Source organism: Taudactylus pleione, unplaced genomic scaffold (assembly GCF_031769625.1).
Source record: "Taudactylus pleione unplaced genomic scaffold, aTauple2 ptg000212l, whole genome shotgun sequence".
Classification (NCBI taxonomy): Eukaryota; Metazoa; Chordata; class Amphibia; order Anura; family Myobatrachidae; genus Taudactylus; species Taudactylus pleione.
In genome coordinates, this window is record NW_028284614.1 from 442,010 (window position 1) to 460,051 (window position 18,042).

The window sequence follows — 18,042 nt, forward strand, 5'->3', positions numbered from 1 at the left end:
ATGACTGTGACAGCCCACTGGGTAGATGTATCACCTTACGCAGCAACAGCAGCAGCGTCACCAGTAGCAGCATCTCAGAAACGCCAGCTCGTTACAAGGCAGGCTACGCTGTGTATCACCGGTTTCAGTAAGAGGCACACCGCCGACAACCTCTTAGAGAAACTGAGGGAAATCATCGCCCAGTGGCTTACCCCACTTAGACTCTCCTGGGGATTTGTGATATCTGACAACGCCACCAATATTGTGCGGGCATTACATCTGGGCAAATTCCAGCACGTCCCATGTTTTGCTCACACAATAAACTTGGTGGTGCAGAATTTTCTGAAAAGCGACAGGGGCGTGCAGGAGACGCTTTGGGTGGCCCGAAAAATTTCTGGCCACTTTCGCCATTCAGCGACTGCGTGCCGAAGACTGGAGCGCCAGCAAACACTCTTGAACCTGCCCCGCCATCACCTGAAGCAAGAGGTTGTGACGCGGTGGAACTCAACCCTCTATATGCTTCAGAGGATGGAGGAGCAGCAAAAGGCCATACAAGCCTATACATCCACCTATGACATAGGCAAAGGAGGGGGTATGCACCTGACTCAAGCGCAGTGGAGAATGATTTCCGTGTTGTGCAAGGTTCTTCAGCCCTTCGAACTTGCCACACGTGAAGTCAGTTCAGACACTGCCAGCTTGAGTCAGGTCATTCCCCTCATCAGGCTTTTGCAGAAGCAGCTGGAGAAAGTGAAGGAGGAGCTAAGACGGAGCGATTCCGCTCGGCATGTGGGACTTGTGGATGAAGCCCTTCATTCGCTTTGCCAGGATTCCAGGGTGGTCAATCTGTTGAAATCAGACCACTACATTTTGGCCACCGTGCTCGATCCTAGGTTTAAAGCCTATGTGGTGTCTCTCTTTCCGGCCGACACAAGCCTGCAGAGGTGCAAAGACCTGCTGGTGAACACACTGTCAGCTGAAGCGGAACGTGACACGTCAACGGCTCCTTCTTCATTTTCTCCCGCAACTGGGGCTGCCAGGAAAAAACTTAGGTATCCTAAGCAACCCGCTGGCGGTGATGCAGGGCAGGCAGGACCAAGTTTGGACATCTGGTCCGGACTGAAGGACCTGGCAACAATTTCTGACATGTCTACTGTCACTGCATATGATACTGTCACCATTGACAGAATGGTGGAGGATTACATCGGTGACAGCATCCAAGTAGGCATGTCAGACAGTCCATACCTGTACTGGCAGGAAAAAGAGGCAATTTGGAGGCCCCTGTACAAACTGGCTCTATTTTACCTGAGTTGCCCCCCCTCCAGTGTGTACTCCGAAAGAGTGTTTAGTGCAGCCGGGAACCTTGTCAGCGAAAGGCGTAGGAGGTTGCTTCCACAGAATGTGGAGAAGATGATGTTCATCAAAATGAATTATCAGCTCTTCCAGGGAGACCAGCCTCCAGAAGGTACAGAGGGACCTGTGGTGGTGGATTCAAGTGGGGACGAGTTAATACTTTGTGAGGATGAGGATGTACACACTGAAGAGGGTGAGGAATCGGTGGATGAGGAGGATGAGGATGACATCTTGCCTCCGTAGAGCCAGTTTGTGCAGGGACACATTAATTGCCAGCTTGTTTTGTGGGGGCCCAAACGAACCAATCATTTCAGCCACAGTTGTGTGGCAGACCCTGGCGCTGAAATGATTGATTTGTTAAAGTGTGCATGTCCTGTTTATACAACATAAGGGTGGGTGGGAGGGCCCAAGGACAATTCCATCTTGCACCTCTTTTTTTCTTTGCATTATGTACAGTTTGGGGCCTAGTTTTTCTAACTGCCATCCTGCCTGCCACTGCAGTGTCACTCCTAGATGGGTCACGTGTTTGTGCCGCCCACTCGTGTCGCTTAGCATAGTCATCCAGCTACCTCGGTGCAACCTTTTGGACATAAAAACACTATTGTGAGGTGTGAGGTGTTCAGAATAGACTGGAAATGAGTGGAAATTAAGGTTATTGAGGTTAATAATAGCATAGGAGCAGAAAAACCTACAAATTCTGTGATTTTAGCTGTTTTTATGCTTTTTTTCAAAAAAATACAGATCCAAAACACAAAACCCAGAACCCAAAACACGGAAGGGTGGTTTTGGCAAAACCAATCCAGATCCAAAACACGAAGAAAGATCCAGATCCAAAACCAAAACACAAAACACGAAAAGTGGCCGATGCACACCCCTAATATATATATATATAATATATATATATATTATATATTCACAACTCAGGTGTATACAGGAATATCGTGGGCGGCACTCAAAGGACTTCAATATTTGAATAGTAAAACAGGAGACACTACTCCAAGCGTAGCTTAACGTTTCAGTTGCTTTATCAACTTTCGTCAGATGAAAGTTGATAAAGCAACTGAAACGTTAAGCTACGCTTAGAGTAGTGTCTCCTGTTTTACTATTCAAATATTGAAGTGCTTTGAGTGCCGCCCACGATATTCCTGCGTGTATATGTTTATATATATATATATATATGTATATGTGTGTATGTATATATATATATATATAATATATATGTGTGTGTGTGTGTGCATATATATATATATATATATATATCTTTTTTTTTTTTTTTTTTAAGCCACCCACAGGGGTCGGGTTGAGGGGGGAGAGGAGGTAAGAGATGATTGGGAGGGAGGGTCCCCCAGAGATATCAGTGTACCAGGATTTGTATTGCCAGTCCTGGCCCTGTATGCAGTAAACTATGCAGGGCTGTGAGTGCGCGGCAGTAAGGAAGCCTCTTTCTCCTCTGAGGCCTCCCGGCTGAGACTCCGCCCCTTTGCCTCCATTAAGCCCCGTCCCTTTCCCCCACTCTACCCTGTGTTTAGCCTTCTCCTCCCCTAGTCTCCACCCACCACCCAGTCCTCTTCTCTCCCTCGTGTCCCCTGTCTGTGTGGGGCAGTCTGTCTCTCTCCTCCTCCGAGCTCTGCAGTGACAGTCTGCTGAGACCAGGACACCATGATCTTCCTACTGAGGTAAGTACAGTGTATGAGAAGGTGTATGGTGTATATTAATACAGTCTGGGGGTGGGGTGCATTAATGTTATATGTGGGGGTACTGTTAATGGGATGGGGGGTGTATTAATATTATGGGGAGTATATTACTACCATCTGGGTGGTGGGGTGGGAGTGCAGATATATTATGGGGGGTACATTACTGGCATCTGGGTGGTGGTGCAGTAATATTATGGGGGGATAGTGCTGCCTTCTGGGTGGTGGGGTGCAGTAATATTATGGGTGGTATATTATTGCCATCTGGGTGGTGGGGTGGGAGTGCAGATATATTATGGGGGGTATATTACTGGCATCTGGGTGGTGGTGCAGTAATATTATGGGGGGATAGTGCTGCCTTCTGGGTGGTGGGGGTGCAGTAATATTATTTATGGTAGCAATACTTGGCCTGATTCAGAGGTGGATGGATTTGCAGTAGCAGCTGCGACAAAGTCGCAGCCACTACAGCGTCTTGATGCTAATGCCGCGGTCGGTAGGCACCTTATTGAGACACCCACCGGCCGCAAAACAAATCCGCCGATGCCCACATGAAGACGCACCATCAATCGAACATCAACTGCACCATCAGACATTAGAGCAACCTTATGGTTGCTCAGAATGTCTGCGGCGGTGCCCGTGAAACTGCGTCCGACACCAACACGCCCATCGCCATTTACGTCCCCGCCCAGGAACACCTATTGAAATTGCATAGATCTCCGTGCAATTCAATATGCGTCCCCTGTTGGTAACCATAGCTGCACCCACCTCGGAATCAGGCTCACTATGTGGGGTGAGGGGTATAGTAATACCATTTGGGAGCATATACGGCAGAACATACACCCACACACACACATTATATGGTAACAAAATACATATTAGGGAGAGAGAGATAATTAATCTGCCTACCTCTGTAATAGGGCCCCCTGTCTGATGTGCCCCGGGCCCCCTATAGCCTTAATCCGGCCCTGCACGGACACCAGCAGCACCTTCCACACACACAGACACCAGCAGCACCTCCCACACACACGGACACCAGCAGCACCTCCCACATACACGGACACCAGCAGCACCTCCCACATACACGGACACCAGCAGCACCTCCCACATACACGGACACCAGCAGCACCTCCCACATACACGGACACCAGCAGCACCTCCCACATACACGGACACCAGCAGCACCTCCACACATACACGGACACCAGCAGCACCTCCCACACACACAGACACCAGCAGCACCTCCCACACACACAGACACCTGCAGCACGCTGGCAGAGCTCCTGCTGTCTTCATCTGAATTAATGACTTGCTGATGTCACTATTTCTAAAATAAATAAACCATTTTTTTTTTACCTTTTGAAGAGACAATATTTAGCCACACTCAACACAACATGAGGGGCACGAGGGGTAACGTCTCCTTGTGAAACATTGCCATGCCCCTCATGACACATGGCCACGCCTTCGGCGCACACAGTGATCCTCCATACCCCCACTTCTAAATTCCCACTTCGACCACTGCATTTCATATAAAAATACATAGAGTTACCATGTAATCACATTATTAGACCGGAGACATCAGAAACTCACCCTCCGTCCTAGAATTTGATTGATCGCCGCGCTCTCTTTCAATGTGCACTCGGCTATAACTTTTGCCCGCATCTCCTTCATATATAGCATGAAGGCGTTAAGGGGTTTCTTAATGGTCGGCTTCTTGGGCTCCTTTTCTCTTTTTGGTTCTGAGTGAGGTTTCCTAGTGGCGAAGCAAAAACAAAAATGTTAATGAGATAAGAGGGCCCATATGTTATCCCCCATAAACAGAGGGAGGCTATTTATCACACCTTCTAAAGAGGACAAGTGGAGGTGTTGCCCACAGCAACCAATCAGCTTCTAGCTATCATTTATCTAGTACATTCTGCAGAATGACAGTTAGAAGGTGATTGGTTGCTATGGCCACCCCTTCCATTGGTCGTCTTGAGAAGGTTTGAAAATATCCCCCTATAGTTCTATCACTATAAACATCTCACATAAATATAAATGTCACAGCAATGCAATAAATGGGTATTTATATTGTTTTTTTTCTTTTGATCCTTCATAAAGAATAAAATAACAATTGAAAAAAAAAAAGCAAAATAAAGGCAAGGTGGGAATCTGGCAAGTTTTGAATGATTTATTATATGGCTGACGCTTATATGAGGTATCTTCAATTTGAACAGCAACATAAAAGATCTAAATAATTGTTTTTATTTAAACTGAAACTCTATATAAATAGACTAGACATTTAATGGTTCTTTATTAATGTACTGCTAAGTATAGTTACACATGTGTTCTCAAACTATTGCTGCAGTCACGCCAAACAGTCCTTCTCGGTGCGCCAGGTCCGGTGCGATTCAGCTTGCACTGTGCGTCTTTTTCGTGAAGTGGTTTGTCATGACTTAAGCTGGGTACACACGTAAAGATGACAATCAGCAATTTGCTCCCAAAATCCGGAAAATGGTCAAAAACTTTTGTTTGTACAAATTGTTTAGAACAAATATTTAACAAACTTGTCTGAACGACCATTTTCATCTGTTTTCTGGCATTTAGGAGCAAATTGCTGATGATCATTTACTTCCATACGTTACCAGATTTTCATTCCAACCAATCAACTAGTAGGTTGGTTGGACAGAAAATCTTTAAGTGTGTACCCAGCTTAAGACGCATTTGCAAGCATAAAAAGACGCTGAATGCAAGCCAAATTTCAGGGGACCAGGTGGCTGACACCCTCCGCATGGCATATTGAGGCTAGGGGGTAAATTTACTAAGATGGGAGTTCTATTAAGAAGTGATGTTGCCCATAGCAACCAATCAGATTCCAGGTATCATCTTCTAGAAGGTGCTACATAAATGAGAAGTAGACTCTGATTGGTTGCTATGGGCAACATCACTTCTTAAATAGAACTCCCATCTTAGTAAATTTACCCCTAGGAGTATGAGGACACTTATCTTATTTCTTCCTGGTGCCTCCAGCAGTCTCATCTTCTTCCATATTTTTTTCATCATCTTTACATTTATCCTCCTATTTATTAGTTTAAAACCTAAGATAAGAAAAAAACTTCCATAGAAGCCAGACAGCTTTGAGTACTCACATGCTCCGCTCGTAGCAATCCATGTCTTTATTCCCTGAGTGAGGCACTATTGCTGTATGAGGGATTACTGTTGTATGTACACCGGAGCTAAGCATCAGAGGGTGGGTGAACCTTATAACAACAAAACAAGTAGGATTAATTTACATTTTTGGAAGTCATTTGCAGCAGAATTATAGCAGGCCGGGGTATTTGGAATGTTTTTTTCGCCTCTGTCAATGTTACAAAAACAGGTCAGCGGTTTTCGTGTTCTAAGGATTGGAGCTCGCATACATGGATATTCCAACTGTGTCAAAGTTGTTAACAGTTACCCTTCTATAGTAAGGGTTAGTTTCCATTTTAGAAACCCTAACATGTTTTTTGATACCTATTTTCTTAAAATGGTCAAAATAATGAATTTTGCATTTAGTTTTAGTAAACAGCACGGCTGCAGTTAGATCTACATCCTGTCAGTAGAGATTACGGGGTATATTTACTAAAGGTTGATTTCAATCGATTTTTATCAATTTAAAATAAATGAAGGTCCATCACCATCGATGTTGTGTTTCTGGGGCTAAATCACACAGTTACTAACAGACAATTTTTTATTTTTTTTAAAGTATTAGTAAATGTGTGATATAGCTCCAGAAACACAACATTGATAGATTTTCATCTATTTTAAATCGCTTAAAATCGACCTTTAGTAAATATAACCCTGGGTATCAAGAATGTTTTGAAAATCATAAAACATTTTTTAAAAAAGTAAACAAAAAACATTTATGTAACAATCAGGGGAATGCTAAGGAGAGTGTGGCCTAATACAGGGGTAATTTTTGAAAGCACCGTACTACTGTATATTTTCAGCATGCCACTCCAGATTATAAATCCTTTTATCTGGAAAAATACAGATATTTTAATACACTGACAGAATTTAAATATGGATTACATGCCTTGCTTACAAGAAATTGTGTCTGTAGCTACTGTATAATTACTATAATGCATTACGAGGGTGACTGATCCAAGGATTTGGGGATCAGGAAGGATTAACCCCCCCCTCAATCCATTCCTCTGCATCAACACAATTAAAATGATTGAAATATTGAGTGATAGACCTGTGTTTTTGTCAGCCTTACTATGTATGGGGCTGTGCTTGAATCTAATTTCTGTATCACAAACGAATATAGAAGCAGGAAAGTACATAATCCTTTATCTAAAACAGATATCCTGAGGGCGACGCGGATGACAGAGAGGAGAATGGCTACCTCAATGATTTTTATGGCGTTTCCACAATTGGAACATTGTTGACCAGTAGGAAAACCACACGTTAGCATGTCCGCAGCGTAACCCTGCATAGCATTTATACAGCTGAAGTTATGTAATAGGTCCTAAATTTCGATTTGAGTATTCCTAGTAAACTCTGACTCCTTTTTCTGCTGACACCCAGAGAGCAGCTGTGGAACACACCAGTGGCTTTTGGAATCTGAATGGCAGTCATTCTTCCTTAGCAGACAATAATCCAAACTTTCATTTTTGAGGGGGAAAGAATAACACATATGTACTGAGACTGCCAGACAGACAATCGATCAGACAGACATCCTTTTGTCTAGACTAGTACAGACGGTTCTAAGTGGCCCGTTAAGCAGGCACAAGAGTTGCATTTCCGCTGGTTGGCAAGAAAGTAAAACAGCAATGTGTATAAAACATGGCGGTGGTCATCTCAGTCCTTTATTTTGCATTACCTGATAAAACCCAATCTGATCGTTACAAACCCAGACTGTGAATAACAAACACTTTGACATCCACAAGCAATATAATTGCACCATGTGTCTTATTGAACAGTAACATGTATGTATGTGTATATATATATATATATATATATATATATATATATTATAGTGCAGCCAACCAGCTGAAAGGAGTGAGGGGAAGAACAGTGGCCTGATAATTTACACTACAATGTATGGAGGCAAACTCCATTCACAGCCTGAACTTGGCTGAACAACAGTCGGATGGATGGGATAGATTGGATACCTAACAGGCAATCTAGACCATTTTTCAGCCTATGAACGATTATCATCCAGGTATATACACTAAACAATAGTCGTTCTGATTGTCGGTTTTATCTGTTTAAAGCACGCATGTTTGCATATGTGTGTTTTAAGTGTGTAATACATTTTTTTTATTTAAAAAAAACCCAACATCTTATAAAAGTTGAGAATGATATACATGTTCACCAACATTATCTTTGTCACAGTAAATGTCGGACACATGCCGATTATTAGAGATGAGTGGGTCCGGTTCTCAGAGAACCGGACCCACCCGAACATTGTGGCTCCGAGTCAGGCACAGGTTTTGCCGCCTGACTCTGAATCCAACATGTGGCAAAACACCATACTCCCGCGGGTTTTGGATTCAATAAAGGTCCCGGTGATTGGAGCGCCTTTTCACTACAGCGGTGGCTCTTGTGTTGTTCGTGTCAGGGTTGTTCTGTGTCCATCCAGGGGCTGCTGTGTCTATCCAAGGCAGGTGCTGCTGTGTCCCTCCAGGGGCTGCTGGCTGTGTCCCTCCAGGGGCTGCTGGCTGTGTCCCTCCAGGGATACTTGTATGATTATTACACTGCGGTATGGCCGTCAGCGTCACAAAATTACAACTTATATTTTTACTTTTTTTTTACACTCTAATTCAATGTAAAAAAAAAGTAAAAATATAAGTTGTAATTTTGTGACGCTGACGGATGTACCGCAGTGTAATATCCATACAAGTATTGTGACGCTGTTACCGCAGTGTAATATTCATACAAGTATTGTGCCGCAAACAGCCGTTCCGCAGTGTAATTTTCATGCAAGTATTGTGACGCTGACAGATGTACCGCAGTGTAATATTCATACAAGTATTGTGACATTGTTACCGCAGTGTAATATTCATACAAGTATTGTGACGCTGCTGGCCATACCGCAGTGTAATTTTCATACACTTATTGTGACGCTGTAGGTCGTACCACAGTGTAATATTCGTACATTTATTGTGACGCTGTAGGTCATACCGCAGTGTAATATTCTTACAAGTATTGTGACACTGTAGGTCATACCACAGTGTAATATTCATACAAGTATTGTGATGCTGTTACCGCAGTGTAACATCCATACAAGTATTGTGATGCTGTAGGTCATACCGCAGTGTAATATTCATACAAGTATTGTGACGCTGTAGGTCGTACCGCAGTGTGATATTCGTACACGTATTGTGACGCTGTAGGTCATACCACACTGTAATATCCATACAAATACTGTGACGCTGCAGGCCATACCCCAGTGTATCCGTATAAGGAATGTGACGCTGCAGGCTGTATCCCAGTGTATGTTTCGGTAACCCAGTGTATCCATATAAGCACTGTGTAACGCCGCAGGCCGTACCACAGTGTATCCATATAAGGACTGTGCGTTTGTGTCGCTGCTCTGACGTTTACTTTTTTTTTTGTTTCATACTGTTATTATTTTAACTAAAATCACAAATAGGTATACTTGCTACCCTTATGCCAATTTTCAACCTTGATTTGTAGATACCAGCCCGGTGGGCTTGACTTTCCTTTATCATAACAGCTATATTTGGTCAGATGCAACTTAAGCACCAAATGGAGAGGCTATTTTGTGATGGTATCTGGAGATGTTCTCCTTCCTCCCCATACATAATCCCAGAAGCACAGTGATGAGAGATGTTTAGTACCAGACTTTAAATCCCTCTGCCCCCTTCCTGTTCAGAGCTTCCATTTTGTGTGCTGCCACATTAATAGTTCATCCACCCATTCAAGAATCGAAATGGGCAGGTGCGACACTGGCATTACTACCCTCGGTGGGAGGGCCTAAGGATATTCCATCTTGCACCTCTTTTCTTTGCATTATGAGCTTTTTAGGGCATTGCTGACTGTTTTTTTGTGTAGATGACAAACATTAGTGCTATAGTTTATTAAACTGCCATGCTTGGCTGCCACTGCGGTGCCATTCTCTTTCCCAAATGTGCCATGTTGCTAATTAAACAGCCACAGCTGCTGAAATTTTCGACATGCAGTTGCTGATTGCCAAAAATGTCCAGAAATTTTTATGGCCACAGACAGCATCTCCTGCATACCCATTTTTTTTTTTACAAAAATGTGGTACCACCAAAGAGCTCAACTGGGGCAAGGTTTGATGTGAATGATTAAAATATTTTTTTTGTAAATGCCTCCCCTCCTCCCTTCATAAATTTGCTTTGGAATCCAAAACTTAAATTAAATTTACTACGAATCAACCCTTCCTTTCCCTGCCTTCAACTACATACATACTCCATCTCCCTCAGGCCTCTTGATTAATAAAATATTTGTTTCTCGATGTGCCATGTTGGAAGTCGCACTGCCATAGCTTTTGAAATCTTCTACATGCAGTTGATGAATCCCAAATATGTCCAGAAATTGTTATGGCCACAGACAGCATCTCTTGTATGCCCCTTCATTTTTTTAAAAGTTCTGAACCACCAAGTTGATTAAGTGGGAAAATGGTAGATTTTCAAATGTACCCAGTTTTTCTCATTGCCCCCCAACCCTAAACAGTTGCCCCAGGACCATGGTGAATTAATAGGATGTTATAAATAATTGTTCAGCTCAATAAACGCCTGCCTCCTTTGTATGTAGGTCACTCTAAGTGGAATAACTGGATAATGTAGATGGTGGGTGTCATGCGAGACCAGAAATATCAGCAGCACAGAGCATCTTCCTACCAGGATGTGTCCAATAAAGTGCAAATACATTTAGGAGCTCATTCAGAGCCGCTCACTAGATGCGATGGCTCGCATCCAGCGTATGCAAATTCAGCAAAGTGACGCCATGGCAGGCGCTCGCTTGGAAAGGCATTGACATGCCCACTTTGGCTGTGCGAGCGATCGCTCTGTGTATGTAGACACCCATTAGTGTATGTTGAGACGCCCACTAGTGCACGTCATCTCCAGGAAGTGTTTTAAAAGATTGGTACATCGAGGACCATCAGAAGCTAACGCAGCACTTGTGGTTACCTTACCCTACCGCAAGCACTGCGAGGACTTCAGTGTAAAAAACAGGAATGTGACATGTACTATGACGCTGCCTGTTAATTATGCATGCCTTTGAAAGGGCATTGGAACACTCAGGCATGCCTGCGTTCGCACCTCAACTCCCCCGTTATTAATGCCCTGCGCCTGTTACCACCCACAAACGGCCTCTCCTATCACTCATTTCACTGGGCTGTCTTTGCTTGGCGAGCGAGCGGTTTGCAATCTCACAGAGTAGTTCATGCACGCGCAGAACGAAGCATGTGCATTCGCATACCATCGGGCTGCTTGCGAGCGGCTCTGAATCAGGTCCTTAGTACACAAATTAGTTGTGTATATTGGTCACATACTTATATATTTACATTGTACATAACGTGCATAAAGCAGGCTGAGGTAGCTTGAGGCACACCATCCATTGTTGACAAACAACTTCCAGCAGGCCTGGCAAACAGTACAAATGCTGGGAGTTGTAGTTCAGCCGGAGAGCTACAGGCTGCTTTCCTCTGATGTAAACAGCAAGTCTTGGTCCCATTATCCCTAACAACCTCCCTGAGCACAAAGTAAACGTCTGTTTACAGTGTGTACTATTTTGCAGCAATTAAGGCCACCGCATTTCTATTAGATGTATAAAAAACCTCCTCCAGATCAAAGATGTCCTTCAGGAAATGAAGAACTTGATCCTACATTGATCTTCCCTCATAAATTTTCTTCAGAATCTAAACATTAAAATAAATACATTTACAAACTAATCAATCGTTCCGTCCTTTCCCTGTCTTCAGTCCATAAACATATTCCAACTCCCTTGGGCCTCTGACCTAGTTCTTGATTAATGAAAACATTCTTGTTTTTTAAACTTCCTATGGGGTCGTATAATTTATTAAACTGACATCCTGTCTACCACTGCAGTGCCACTCTGTGCCATGTTGGAAGCTGAACTGCCACATGCTAGTGCCACCCACTGCTGTCGCTTAGCTTAGCCAGCCAGCTCAATGCAACCTTTGGGTCTAAACTGGATGAAATCAATATTGTGAGCAGTGAGGTGGTCATAACTGATTGGAAATAAATGTTGAGGTTAATAATACTGTAGGAATAAAACCAGGCCAAATGATGTGATTTTAGCTAAAACATAGGGATCGGCGCACATCTCTAATTATAATATCGCCACCTCAAACGTAATATTTCTAAAACAGAATTAATTATATATCCACCGGCCAATAACAGTTACCAACCTAATCTCTCTATCACTGTTAATAACTCGACAATCCACCCAGCCCCACAAGTTCACTGCCTAGGTGTCATCCTTGACTCTGAATTGTCCTTTGTTCCCCATATTTAATCTGTCTCAAAATCATGTTACATACATTTAAAAACCATATCCAAAATTCGACCATATCTTACACAAGACATTGTAAAAACTCTAATCCATGCACTCATTATTTCCCGCGTTGACTATTGCAATAGTTTCCTTACTGGTCTTTCCAAGAACAGGCTCTCGCCACTACAATCCATTATGATTACAGCTGCGAGGCTGATCTTCCTTGCTAAACGCTCTTCGTCTGCTGCTCCGCTCTCAGTCCCTCCATTGGTTACCGGTTTTCTACTGTATTCAATACAAACTACTTTTACTTACACATAAGGTTATTAACAAAACCACGCCAACTTACATCTCTTCACTCATCTCAAAACCTGACCTTTCCGCTCAGCACAAGATCTGCGTCTCTCATCATCCACGCATTACTTGCTCCCATTCATGGTTACAGGACTTTTTTGGGGCTGCACCCACTCTGTGGAATGCCCTCCCACGCACAATAAGACTTTCTTCTAGTCTCCAAACCCTCAAGTGTTCCCTGAAAACTCACCTCTTCAGACAAGCTTAACAGATTCCAGAACAACCCACATAACCTTCATAGCTTTCATATCTAATTACATCCCTTTTCACAGTCCACACACAACCTCACACATTGCCTTTCTTTCACATCCTCCTTACCTTTGGCCAACATTCCTTTGTGACTGGATCATACATCCCAACAAGAAACTTTGCAATCTGGCTGGACCAAAATGCAATATACAGCACCTATCCTTGTGAGGTTGGGTATGAAATCTCAGCGGCTGAATAGCTGCCGGGTGAAATACTGACGCCGGCAGCCCGAACATGAAGAATCCTGATGGCTAAGGTAAGTAAGCCAACCCTACTCTTCTCCCCCCTAACCCTCCCTTAGTGGTGCCGAACCCTAAGTTCCCCCGGGGGTGCCTAAACCTAACCTTCTTAACGCAACCTAAATCTAACCCTCCTGGGGGGTTGCCTAACCCTAACCTCCCCCCCAGTGGTGCCTAACCCTACCCTCTCCACAGCCTAACCCTAACCGTCCCCGGGGAGTGCCTAAACCAACTCCCCCCAAGAGCTAATACTAGGAGGCTTACCTTAGTTCGGGAAGCCGTCTGTCGGGATTCCGTCGCTGGGCTAAAGATAGGCATCGGAAATTCTACACCTATATTTAGTCCCAAATCGGGATTTTGACACCGTAATTTAGTAGACAGCTTCTCGGCCGTCGGGAAAATTGACTACATCCCATCCTTGTGTATACAATGGCTATTTCAAAGCCGATTTTCCCAACTTTGCAATAATAGATACTTCAACAATCATAAGTTACCCATAGTTTTATTATTTTACACACCATTCTTAAGCTTAACCCAATTAATAAATAAGACAAAAACAACTGTATAGATTGGAAAAAAGAAGTCACTACTAAATTTATTAAGATCGAATTAGAATTTAAATGAATCCTGGTGGCAAAAAAGCAGTGCTAACTCAGTCCACAGCTCATAATAAGTGTTTATTTACCAAAATGGGGTGGAGTTTCCACCCCATGCGCAAACCATCCTGGGTAGTACCACCTCCCCTTAGCTAGCACAGTGCTGGTCCCTCCCTAGGATGGAGAGCTGGTCCTCGACCTAAAGTTGTAACCGACTCGCCTCTCTCAAAAGGGGGTATGCTAGCCAAGCTCTGCTGCGCTAAATTGAGCCGCCGAGGAGCACTGCTTTCCGCCCGCTGCACCTCTCCTGCTGGAAGAAAAAACATAATGCATTCCAACGATAATCATTTGTACAAACCAATTTACGCAATATGTCGGGTGGGTGGGATCACAAAATGCAAAGAGGAAAGGGACTCCTCCTCCAGCCCTAATATAACCCCGCCTCATCGGGGCAGCTCATAGGCTACAATTAATGACTGACTACTCACTACCACCAATAATAAATTATCAACAAAAACCAGTACTGCTCCAAATAAAACACAGGGTGCTTATATCCTCTCAAGCTCATTCAAGCATTTCGAGTATTTGTAACGCTATTTGACAAAGGAAAGTTTGTGTTACTCGAGTGTGCCATCTAGTGGTTGCAACATAAATTGCAACATCTCTTATAAATATTAACTGTGGAATAGTCAATCTGTTGCCAGGGATTAAAGAGTCAATTTTGATTAATTTTCAATTGGCTCTAGTTTTTGAGATATGCATATGTCTAATATTTATGAAATATTTAATTAAACAATGTTAAAATAGTTCAAAAGATATTTTTTTTATTCTGATTAAATTTGATTCGTAAAATGTTATAAAAAGACACAGGATAATTACATACATAAGTGTTAGGAAGCTATGAGAACCGTTTTTTGTAGGAATTTCTTTTGTATTCTTGTTGCGGCACTCCCTCTGCAGACTCCAACAGTAATCGGCCATCCCACCTTCCTTGATGTTTCTTCCATTACCTGAATATCCTGGTGGAACCGTTCACCCTGTTCTTCACTTAAATCTCCTAGATTGGACGGGAAGTGATCTAAATGGCTGTACAATAAATGTACTTTAATACTCATGTTGGCACCTAATCTCTCTAAATATTTTAGCATGTTGTGGACTAATTCATGATATTTGTCTGCCTTGTGATTGCCTAAATAATTTTGAATGACAGACACATAACTCAGCCATGCTTCAGATTCGATTTCAGTTATAGATGTGGTAAAATTTGGATCCTTCACCAGTTTCCGTATCTGTGGGCTGTCAAAAATTCCTGCCTTTAATTTTTCAATACTAAGAGATTGAAAGGTTCGACAAATATATGTGAAACAATCGCCTGACTTGTCCAAATGCTTTTACAAATTGTTTCATTAAACCCAGTTTGATATGGAAAGGCGGCAGTATGATTTTTTTCCTGTCAATTAAGGGCTGATGAATGATGTTGGCTTCTCCTACAGTTATAACTTCTCTTGGAGGCCATACGCTTTGCTGCCAGTGCTTTTATTTTGCACGACTATCCCATAAGCATATGTGACAAGGATACGTAGTATATCCACTTTGCTTCCCAAGAAGAAAGTTTACCATGGTTAAATCGACACAAACAGACCACTGATGCTGAGAATAAGCAATTTTTTCTAAGACTTGCTTTATATTTTCATACCGTTCTTTAAGTTTTGTTGAATGACCGATAGGAATCGACGCAAATTTATTCCCATTGTGCAGTAATACACATTTTAAGCTCCTTTTAGAACTATCCAAAAAGAGCCACCAGTCTTCTGCTCGATATTCTGGTAAGCCCATCATCTGGAGAAGTTCCGGACTATTGTTGCAATACACAAGATTGTTATATTGGCTAAAGAACGGCAGTATGGCTTGCTCTCTATTTCGATACGACGTTATAGCAACATCCGGCTCAAGACAGTGCTTTTCTTGAAGTCTGGATGCTAAAAGCTCAGCTCCTTTTTTCAATAAATTCAAGTCACAAACTAAACAGTTTAGTTCCTTTTGAGGAAATTTGTTTGGAGTAGAGGAACTTTCATCTGTGTTGTCACTTGCACTAGATGAAATTAACATTTCCACATCATCACATTCAACTTTGCACAAAGAACTGAATGATGGTAAATCTTCGCTATGTGGTATCGGTTGTTTTGCAGAATTCATACTTGGGTATTCCCATTTGCGTTTCTTAAATCGATTCATACCCTTCACATTTACAGCACAAAAATAGCAGTCACTAAAGTGATCTTTTGGTTCACACCATATCATAGGTATGCCGAAATTAAGTCCTTTTCAATCACCTTTAGTCCAATTGCGGAGTGATTCCACGCAGGTTTTACGGCACCCAAAGCTGGTCTTGCTGGCTTATGTGACAAGATTTTTCAGACAAGTCACATGTCCAAAATATGCCTGATACGCTTGTTTTACGTATACAATTATATTTTTTCTTTCTTTTGCAACGCTATATTTGCCACAAATATATAAAAAAACATTAGTGATCTTAGTACACCGTCTCCGAGAAGAACTCATTGTTACAGCGAAAACGTTTTGTTTCACACATTCAGTGCTAACTCCCAACAAAAGCCGAGGACATTCTGATCAAAACAAGTTCAAACGGCGGGAAATTGGCTGTGGTGGGACAGAGAGAGGGCCGAACAAAGGAACAGGAGGTGCGCTAACTGCGTCACTCAGTCCTCTCCGTTGCCCCTCTCTGTATGCTGGGAGGAGGCGTGGCTGTGGTCTGAGGATGTCCCAGCAGGCTCAGCAGTGCACCACCATGCCTCCTCCCAGAGTTAGTGAGGAGATATAAATGTGTTATGTGTCTCAAACTTGACTACCAGCCACGTTATCACAAATAAAACAAATTCTTGTTATTGTTGAAAGAGGGTAGTGGTTAAAAAAGCAAAACTAAGTCGATTCTGTTAAGTAAAGCAGGCCTAGGGGCATATTCAATTAGGTGCGAAAAGTCCCAGAAAAGTATAGCGCTTGTCTCCACTTATCCCCGTATTCAATTACAATTCGGCGAAAACGGGACCCGGCGTATTTGGAACATGCGAAAAGTCCGGACAGATTTGGGGAAATCAGCCTGACACCCCCCATAAGATGCACCGACATTGGGGATCACTATAAATACCACCGAATAGGCCTGCTGAAGGTATTTGGGGTACTTAAATGATCTCAATAGCTGCTAATTAGCGTCTTTGCATAAGTGATGAAGAATAGCATTTAGCAGGTTTTTTTTGCAGAAAATAACTAGTCCCAGCAAATTTGGGGTACACGAAAATGGGTGCTAGCATATTTTAAAGTTGCTAAAGTGAAGTTTTAAAAAAAGTAAAAAATCCACCTTCCGCAAGAACCTGCAATTTTAGAAACACCTGGAGCATACTTGGGGACCCCCTGGAATCCATTTAGCTAGTTTTTAAGTTTGTCCCCCAACTTTGTACATTTTCACCCCCTTTTTTTATGTCATTTTTTGGGGTGTTCTTGAGTATTTTTTAAACTTTTTTTTTATACCGTTTACCTTTGGGGGCCTGTCCCAAGGGTGCAGGGTGGTTCCCGCAAGTTTGCACTTCAAAACCCCAATTCTGCACTTTTTTTCGTCTATTCCAATGCATTGACTTTCCGCACCGGCGAAAAGTCTTTGGAATTGAATACGGGGATAAGTTTTCGCCTGGTGAAATGACGTCACCGGTGATACTTTTCCGCAGAAACTGCCTTTTCGCACCTGATTGAATATGCCCCCTAGACTAGTAAGGTACTTCAAATGGAGAAAATAATAGAATTTTATAATTTTTCATTAATTTGAAAACTGGAACCATTCAGCTATAGCGAAAATAGCACCTGCGAGTACTCTCTTATATTTCTTTCCTTTTACTGCTGTATTTGTACTTTTTCAGCTGACACGTCTTTGGCACTTGCACCAGCCAGCATGCCCTGAGCATCAATCGGAGAGCATGTCAGGCTGAGCATCTTCTGATTATGGCCCTCATTCAGAGCCGTACGCTCTGAGCAGAGCGCACGCTCTGAATGAGGGCCGCCCTCCATAAAAATGGAGCGTCCTCCTGGACGCTCGTATAGCTG

General features: G+C 42.9%; 1 protein-coding gene across 2 annotated transcripts in view; it reads right to left on the reverse strand.

The window, feature by feature from the left end:
- The window catches only part of TCF7 (transcription factor 7), a 169,232-nt gene that overhangs the window by 26,803 nt on the left and 124,387 nt on the right, over nucleotides 1–18,042 (reverse strand). For both annotated transcript variants that reach the window (XM_088478330.1, XM_088478329.1), the window contains 2 exons: nucleotides 6,146–6,256; nucleotides 4,608–4,770 (listed from right to left, as the gene is read on the reverse strand). In XM_088478330.1, the coding sequence (XP_088334456.1) occupies nucleotides 4,608–4,770; nucleotides 6,146–6,256 (274 nt within the window). The remainder of the gene's footprint in view (nucleotides 1–4,607; nucleotides 4,771–6,145; nucleotides 6,257–18,042) is intronic.